Source organism: Callospermophilus lateralis, chromosome 2 (genome assembly GCF_048772815.1).
Source record: "Callospermophilus lateralis isolate mCalLat2 chromosome 2, mCalLat2.hap1, whole genome shotgun sequence".
NCBI lineage: Eukaryota > Metazoa > Chordata > Mammalia > Rodentia > Sciuridae > Callospermophilus > Callospermophilus lateralis.
In genome coordinates this window covers 85,830,187-85,839,363 of record NC_135306.1, presented here as the reverse complement: position 1 = coordinate 85,839,363, position 9,177 = coordinate 85,830,187, and the positions used below count along the sequence as shown (strand labels likewise).

General features: G+C 36.2%; 1 protein-coding gene across 6 annotated transcripts; it reads right to left on the bottom strand.

Moving 5' to 3' along the window:
- Positions 1-5,424: 5,424 nt before the first annotated feature.
- On the bottom strand, positions 5,425-8,577 carry Ctsl (cathepsin L). 6 transcript variants are annotated; one of them, XM_076843533.2, is made up of 7 exons: positions 8,452-8,577; positions 8,030-8,152; positions 7,784-7,930; positions 7,374-7,598; positions 6,772-6,934; positions 6,034-6,151; positions 5,425-5,524 (listed from the first exon to the last, which is right to left on the bottom strand). In XM_076843533.2, exons 1-7 carry the CDS (start codon positions 8,575-8,577, stop codon positions 5,425-5,427), a joined length of 1,002 nt encoding a protein of 333 aa, XP_076699648.2. The 6 variants fall into 6 exon arrangements, with proteins under 6 accessions (XP_076699648.2, XP_076699649.2, XP_076699652.2 ...); XM_076843534.2 differs by having other exon boundaries at positions 6,772-6,865; XM_076843537.2 differs by having other exon boundaries at positions 7,374-7,430.
- Between the last annotated feature and the right edge of the window lie 600 nt (positions 8,578-9,177).

Sequence of the window (9,177 nt, the reverse complement as noted above, 5' to 3'; positions counted from 1 at the left end):
TCTATATATGAGTACAATATGAAATTATTAAATCCTAAACATATAGCTCCAATAACAGTCTTATTGTCCAGAAAAATACATTGAAATATTAAATCTAGACTTCTGTTGGGAAAAAAATACCTTATGTTCAATATTCTAATTTTGAACAAAATTTTAAAGTTTCTTAATTTAAAAATTTTTAAAGGTAAAAATCTAATTTTTTATAAAACACTTAAAGTGGGTTGTTTTTCTCTTCACCAAAGCCTAAAACAGAAGATCAAGTAAAAGTAATCATGAATTTGCCAGGGAGAAAGAATTAGGAATTTACCTCTTTACCATATCATTTGTTGTCATTATAATTATTTTTAATTTTTTATTCAGTTCAACACCCAAAAATTGTCATTTTGAAGGCCAAAAAAAAAAAATCAAGTGTAAATAGTCTCGTATGTGTCTATTCCACAGCCAATTTATTTTAACATGTCTGGACCTTTCCACAGGAAAAGGAACTTGGAAACAATACCACTAACATGTTAAGTCTCTTATCAGTGAGTTTGTCTGATTTTATTTGAATGTCAGTTGCAATGGTAAATAGATAGTGATGTTCATGGCATGAACCAAAGATATACCTGTGTCTCACATGGAGGATCTGTCTACAGGATCAGTGGTTTGCAGATCTCTCACTGAAGAAGACTTTTTTGTTCTGACCAGAAATAGTAACAAAGCACTGACAAGCAGAATGTTCTACATCACTCTAAGGTATGAAATGTTACTGGTTTGGTGAAGCAACAGCCATAACTGCTATATCTGGGCCTCTTCAATTGAATGATTCATCACTATCCTGGTCATTACCAATTACAGGTTTCAAGAGAATATGCAGGAGATGACACTATACTCCATGGTTGACATAATACAATAAAAATAAAGAGAACAACTGTTGGAAATAAATATTTTAAAATAAAACATATAATAAATATGCCTGTAAACCCATGCCTACCCAAGTCACGTGTGGTACTGAAACTCAATATGGGCCTTCACAATGGTCATTTTTGTTGAAATAAATATAGGATGAAGCAGATGGTTTTTCCACTTAACAGATGTGGAGAAAGGCTCACGGTTTCACTAGGGACCTCAGAGCCAGACTAAGGATTTGGAAGGGTCACTGAGTAAATTCTCCAGAATTCTTTATAATGTTTCTGACCAGTATAAAGTCTATAACGATTTGGGGGATTTTTAGATTCCAAAGAGAAGAATTTTGGAGAGTTCTATAAAGAAATTCTGGGACAAATTAACAAATTTAAAATTATCAAAGGAAGACTATTATGCAATTGTTTTCCAGTTGATAACTCTTGATGAAGAAGACTTTATGCAGGCTTTAGAGATGAACAAAGACCATTTTCTTCCATTGTTATCATCCTAACTTCAAATTGTTCATTGCTGCTTTATATATTTTTCAATTTCATCCGCACAGAAAGAGGGAAAATAGAACTAAACAAGAGAACCCATTTGTGCACACTTGAAAGACCAACACTTGTCTTAAATAATTTAATTTAATTTACTCCTCTACCAACCATATGAACTAGGAGCTCCTGATTCATTGCATAATAGAAAAAGAAAACAAAATGCTTGAGTCTCCTTGGCAAGTAATTTGGGTACTCTGTGCTTCCAGTCTTCTAGTATAAAACTTTAAATAATAATATTTTCTTTATGTGCTAGCTAAGTAGATGATCCCAATTCTAAGAGTTCATCTGTATATTATTTGGAATGATACATGAGGGGGTAGTTTATCTTTGTGTTATATTATTGCTAGAGCTATGAATTTCTGAATATGATAGCTCATTAAGATAATAAAAGTTCATTACTTAAAAGTCAAAATAATATAGCACAGGAGAAACTACCCCTTTATATATCTCATCCTAGATGATATACACATGAATTCATGAAATTGAGATCAGATGTCACTTGCTCAGGATTTACTTAAACCCTAGAGGACAGCTTGTCGCAGACACATGTTCTGATTGTGCTCTGTCCCAAGAGCCCAGGCTACATGCACTTGCACATGGATTCCTGCCATGGTATGGTATACTAGTTCTCCTGTGGAATGTAGACTTCAGAGAGAGATACAGGGATTATTTGCTTCACTTTTGTGTCCCCTAGTCCAACACACCACTACCTTCTAAAAGGTGGCCAGTAAATAATTGTCTAAAGCATAAATATTTTAAAAAACAGCACTGAAATACATAAATTATGAAACTTTTAAATGTAGTACTAAAGAGACCATGTCTTTTTTGTTGTTGTTTTAATTAGTTATACATGACAGTAGAATGCATCTTGACATATCATACATAGATGGAGTATAACTTCTCATTCTTCTGGTTGTACATGATGTAGAATCACACCAGTTGTGTAATCATAGGCTATTAACATCTGATTCCTTCTACTATCCTTCCTACCCCTACACCCCCTCCCCTCCCTTCATTCCCCTCTAATCTAAAGTTCCTCTATTTTTCCCTAGCGCCCACTTATTGTGAATTATCATCCATATATCAGATAAAATATTCAGTCTTTGTTTTTTTGGTTTTGGGTTTGTTTTTTTTTTTGTTGTTGTTTTGTTTTTTTGTTTTTTTTGGAATTGGCTTATTTCGCTTAGCTCCATCTATATACCAGCAAACCCCATGATTTCTCCAGATGGAGCTTAGCTCCATTTATATACCAGAAAATGCCATAATTTCATTCTCCCTTAAGGCTGAATAATATTCTATTGTGTGTATGTTTATGTATGTATGTATGTATGTGTGTGTGTGTGTGTGTGTGTGTGTGTGTATATATATATATATATATATATATATATCATTTTCTTTATCCGTTCATCTGTTGAGGGGCACCTAGGTTGGTTCCATAGTTTAGCTCTTGTGAGCTGAGCTGCTATAAACATTGATGTGTCTGCATCACTGTAGTATGCCGATTTTAAGTCCTTTGGAAATCAAAACTACTCTTAAGATTTCATCTCACTCCAGTCTCAATGGCAATTATCAAGAATACAAGTGACAATAAATGCTGATGAGGATGTGGGTTTTGAAAAAAAGTACACTCAAACATTGCTGATGGAACTGTAAATTGGTTAAAACATTAAGGAGAGCAGTATAGAGATTCCTCAGAAAACTTGGAATGGAGCCACCATTTGATGACCCAGCTATTCCAATCCTCAGTTTATGCCCAAAAAGCCATGTCTTTTAATAGTACTTTATTAACTTACTTTGGAGTGATTGTGAATGTTTGTAAAATTTACTGGTCAAAGTTTAACTATGTATATATGGTTCCCAAAATTTCTTGCTTTGGGAGCCCCAAGCCATGGAGAAACCCTGTATATGCACTCTGGTCCTCAGTCCAAGGTAACCGTCTAACCAGAACCAGCATCTACAACCAGTCACTGAGGGAGCCCTGTGGATGTCCAGCCCAGACAAACCTATACATATTCACAGCCAGGAAACAATTTCAAATGACAAGCTGAGTCCAGCCAGGAAATGTGAAAGTTTTGTCTCAAGCTTCTGGTTTTCTTGATGTTTTATTTTTACAATAAGAGATGACCAGGACAGTTTTTTTTTTTCCTCTGTATTCTTTTAATTTTTCATTTCTTTTCTTTCTTTTTTCAGGGACCCAGGATAACCTGGATTGAATTCCTTGGTGCTCAAGTGATCCTTATGTCACAGGACTACAGGTACATGCCACCAACCCCGATTCAGAATACCCTTTTCACTTCCCTTATCAGTTATTTCGTAGAATCCTAAAAACCAATTCTGTAGCAGCCTTGTCTCTCAACACCTCAACACAATCACTTCATAGAGTCTCTAACCAGTCTGTGTTCTCAGGAGTGTTGACCATTAGTCTACTCAGATGCTTAAGCTTTCGTCTTTTCTCATTTTCTGGGTGCTCTGGCTAGTGTCTACAGTCCCTTCCTCATCAAAGTCCTTCCTGAACACTTCACTTTCCGTAACAGCACCTGCTCCTTGAGGTCAGGAAAGACTCTTCCACAGTGGTGATGACTGGCACAGTGCTACATAAAGTCTAGTGGGTGCTACATAAAGTCTTGGGTCCCAACCTGCAGAAGGGATTTGGCTTCAGAATCTCACAAATATTTCCCTCTCTCTCTTTCCGCATTTACTTAAAACCAGAGGAATTTTACTCTGATGTAACACCTACCAATTTAAATCAAAAAGTTAGAAATTTTGTCAAATATTAGGGAAGACCAGAGGAGACATCATAACACCTGGTTCAATCCAGATGGATTTGGGCACAGATTACTAGAGGCTCTGTGGACTAAGACCCTGGCTAAGCATCCCATTCCCTTCTCAAGGATGATAGAGACTATCACTAAATACTGCCATCACCATCCTTCCTTTCTATTTTCTTGAAGGGGAACATGAGACATTTGGAAACCACAGTTGATGGAACTCTGTGCTCTCTATTAACACAATATTGTAAGAAGTTTATTTCTATTTTTTTCTCTTTAATAGTTCATATATCATGTAGCTTTGTCTATATGACACCTTAGGCCCTCACTTCTGATCCTTTTACCTGTCTTTTATCTTCCAAGACCATGTTACCATTCTTAAAGACCAGTTTCAAACCTCGGAATTTATCCCTTATCCCTTGTGGACCCAGAGATTAAATGGTATGGGCAATCCCCTGGGGTCCCTTCCTTCCTCAACTGCAACATGATCATATAAATCTTCAAGGAATCATGCTCAGCATTTCTGAAATGACAAATTTCATCACCAGAAGTTCTGAAAAATGCTACAGAAACTGACTCTGAGACATTTGTTCCATAATTCAACTGGATTGCAATAATCTTGGGTGACATGAATATCATCTCTCAGGCCCTTTCCTAGCAGTGAAATCATATATATGTCAGCTCACTTTTCAAAACAGTTATTTTTTTATCAAGCGATTATTTTTGTCCTTTTAGATCATTTCTCAAATTTTCTTCCAATCAAGGACTGGGTAAGACACAGTCACTGGCATAAGATCTGCATATGTGTAACTGGAAAATCCATCAAGCTACTTCTCTTAGTGTATCATTGGAACATTCAGTTATATATTTAGGCCCTAATCACAGGTTTTGACTACAGACACACACACAAAAAAAATCAGAAAAATCAGTGTAATAAAAACAGAAAGATGGTCAACCTTTGCAAAAAAAAATAAAATTTATTAATCAAATAAATTGGTAAATTATTTAGATGACTCAATAATACAAATCTATCTATGGCAGTAGAGTAGTGATAAAATTTTATCAATATAAAGTGTCACAGAATTCATAGCAATACTGAGTTTTCAATGACTCAAATGTTGGATCCAAGATAATAGTGGCTGATCAGTTTGAAATGGAAATCCCTCTTGTATACATGTTGCCACCAGTATAGGCATTTATTATCACTGCCCATGACTTCACACCAGGGGGTAGCTGGCTTCTGAGGCAATTCCACAGTGGTTGTTCTTGTCTCTGGCAATCTTCATATAACCATTCATGCCCCATTTTTCACCCCAGCTGAAAGAAGAGCAAGTTTTCCATCTTAGAGAATAAAGCTCATTGGATTTGTTAACAATGACACTAGATTTAAGCACTGTGCCAGAGGCCACAGACTTCACAGAAGGAATCAGGAGAGACAAATGTTCTTGTTCACAAAGTATAAACTTTTGAGTCTAAATCTGCACATAACCTCTACTCTTGACTCCAAAATAATTGCAATACCAATGACACAATACTGAGAAATCAAGAGTAAAATATTTTTTCCAGTAAGATGTATTATAGATATATAAAAAAATTCAGAATTTAGAAATACAGTGTTACATACCATGTTAATAATACCCCAATACCCCCAGGAAGCTTGTGATCACATCTTAATGTTATAATCACACATTAGTAGTTCTATGTCCAAGCAGATTAAATAAAGATTTCTGGGACCTGTATCCAAATACTGAGTGGAAACAAGAATACCCTTTTGAATTTCAAATATAAATATGTTTGCATATTTATATCTCACTGGCAACTTATACCTGTTCTTGATCAGCCAGTATTTATTGTTGTCCGATTCTGCTCCTTCAAAGCCATAGCCAACCACCAGAACAGCATGAGACAGCGAAGTGTTGCTGCAGTGTGGATTATAATAAATTCCTGGAGAATAAAATCAATGCTGGGTGAGAGACTCCAGCAATCTGACACAGACCCACCCTGTCACCCATCTCAATCCCCTGAAATGACAAATTCCAGATCAGATTTAAAAATAGGATCTATTGTTTTTAAGTCTAGGAATCTCATATAAAACTGACAGAAATACAAATTGGTTTCTATCCCTAAGTAAAAGGTATATCTAGAGACATGAAAAGTCACTCTTGAAAATAATTCTACTGCTAGGATGCCAATCTTAGGGAATAGCATAGAATGCAAAAACACTTGAATTGAGATACTCTTTTCAGATTTAATAACAGAAATAAAAATATTGGAAAATTTTTTATTATCCAATAATTAGAAAAATCAATTTACGTAAACTAAACATTTAATGACATAGCTATTTAAAAATGTTGTGAGGCACTAATATTCATGGGGATATACTTCAAGTAATGTCAAAGGGGAACATCAGACACAAATTTGTCATGTATAGAATGAACATGAATATGTAAAATTCATGCACCCAAAATTTTACATTAACTTTTGCATGCCAAAGGGTCAATCATATTTGTGTGTCATGGTGCTTTTGTAATTTTTATGCATCAATTTCTATAAAAAATACTTACCTCCTTTATAAAACTTAAAGGAATCATGCTCAGCATCAATAGCAACTGAAATAGGCCCCACAGTTGCCACAGCCTTCATAAGGGCCTCCTCATCCTCTGGGATGTCAATAAAGCCTTTGTCATTAGCAACGGAGTTCTGAGGACTGTACCTGCAGGGCTGGTTCTTTTAATGATAACAGGGAAGAGAGTTGATTATTGCCATCACCTCCTGGGGAACATGAGCTAGAACCACAACCCTTAACAGTTTGCAGCAGGATTTCTAAGTCAACACTTATAAATCATCTGAAGAAGTAAAATCCTATCAGTTAATGTAAAACTGAAAATTAGCTCATATATTTTTAATGGGACCCCCTAGGTCTACCTGTTCATAAAAAGTATTCACATTAGAACTCTATTCACTTGCTCCATGTTACATGCAAGTAAGATATGTTAACCATCTCATCAGAGAATTATGCAAAGGGTAACAATTGTGATAACACTAAGAGTTTGCAGAGATTGATGCTAACATATGGCAAGTAAATTCTGAAAAGGCATCTTATCTCTGAAAGTGTTTCATTTTCCAAAACCCAAGCTGAAATGACAACACAAGATGATCCATTTACTTGTGCTTCATATGGATAGGATGCCTCTGAGTCCAGGCCTCCATTGTCCTCAATATACTGGAAGGCATAATCCATTCGGCCACCATAACATCCATAATTGCCTTGAGACAGAGAACAGTCGATAAGGTTCTGCACGCTCAATGGGACCAGTTTTTTAGTTTTCCGGAACATCTGTCCTTCAAGGGCACCAGTTGCACTAAAAGCCCAACATGAATTACAATTACCCTGAAAGGAGAATACAAAAAGCTATTCATAGCAAGACTTATCTATAACAGCTTATCTATTTGAATATTCTCTTCTTAAGGAAAAAAAATGTTAACTGTATGTCCCTCCCAAATCTACCAAAGTAAAGATGTCAATTACTCTTTGTTTTCCAGTAGGAAGTAGGTCTGAATTAAACAGTATCATACCTGATGTTTCACAGCAGTCACATAGCCTTTCTTTCTCCAATCCACAGATTTGGGTACATCACCAAAGAGAGGTTTCTGAAACACTTTCCCTTTCTTGTGTTTCTGATTTTGAAAGCCATTCACCATATTACTGAATTCTGCTCTGGTCTTCAAGGAAAAGTAAATAAAATGTTGGAAAGGAAGATATGTTTTTTTAAAGAACTGAGTAGAGGAAGCACAGAGTTAACCAGTCCCCGCTCCACTCACCAGGTCACCAAAGACATTCATTGCCATGATGAAGCTGTGTTTCCCTTGGTTATATTCTCCATTGTGAAGTTCAATCATTTTCATATTCTTCTCCCACTCTGCTTTCCTTTGTCCTTCTTCATTCTAGAAGTACATATCATTAATGCTCTTTCTTTATACTTACAACCCAATCTATGTTCACCCAGTGGATTTGTTGCCAGATATGAAAAGAAACCATGACCAAGCATGACTCTACATTTCTGGAAGTATTTCTCCAAGCTCAGACACAATAAGGGAGTGTTTTCTCTCATTGGGCTCACAATAAGTGCCATTAGGTGAATGCTTCATAAGAGGTATTTTCTAGAAGCTACTGTGGCTATACTCCTACAACAACAGACACCATTCTCTCCCAGGTCCCTCTGGACAGTTTTAGTGCTACCAACCATGTCATATGTTTTCCTGTGCTTTGCCTTCCACTGTTGCCACTGTGCTTCTAAACTGTGATCAAGTTTTGGAGCAGGTGAAGCCATTCCAAAATAAAGGATGGCCAGGAAGAGAGAGGGATTCATCTTTCAACAACCTAGAAAGGGAAAAGAAATGAGGGTCTGATTATATTTATCCTTCTAAAAAGTCATCTTACTTTCACCTGAAAAATAAAGGCTGCCATGGTAGAATAAAAATATTTCAATTATTCTCCCCAAAATTTATCCAAAGACTGTGAAAGAAGCTCACAGTATTGTGTGTCAATTAACTTTTGTCACTGTGACAAATACCTGAGTAAATTTCACTAAGGAGAAAAAATTTATTTGGGCTTACATTGAAACCCTATTGCTCTGGGCCTGAGTTGAGGCATAACATCATAGCAGAATGGTATGGTGAAGGAAAACTGTTCAGCTCATGGTAGCCATGGAGAAAGGAGGGTGTGGGAAGAGACAAGTTAAACACTTTTAGAGCATGCGCCTAGTGACTCACTTCCTCCAACAAAGTCCTATATCTCCTTCAGTTTTCACAACCTCCCCTTAGTTCATTCAGTCATGGTGGGTTAATCCTTTGATAAAGTCAGAACCCTCATGATCTAATTACCTCTTAAAAACCCCACCTATGAGCACTGCTGTACTGGGGACCAGGCCCTTAACACATGAATCTTTGGGAAACACTTCATATCCAAA

What these genes read in the sequence shown, in the direction of transcription:
- Ctsl (XM_076843533.2), bottom strand. Translation starts at nt 8,577, where the DNA reads ATGAATCCCTCTCTCTTCCTGGCCATCCTTTATTTTGGAATGGCTTCA. An exon ending in CCTATCCATATGAAGCACAA is followed by an intron (nt 6,935 to 7,373) that starts GTAAATGGATCA and finishes TATCATTAAAAG; the next exon opens with AACCAGCCCTGCAGGTACAG. An exon ending in CTTTAAGTTTTATAAAGGAG is followed by an intron (nt 6,152 to 6,771) that starts GTAAGTATTTTT and finishes TTTATTCTCCAG; the next exon opens with GAATTTATTATAATCCACAC.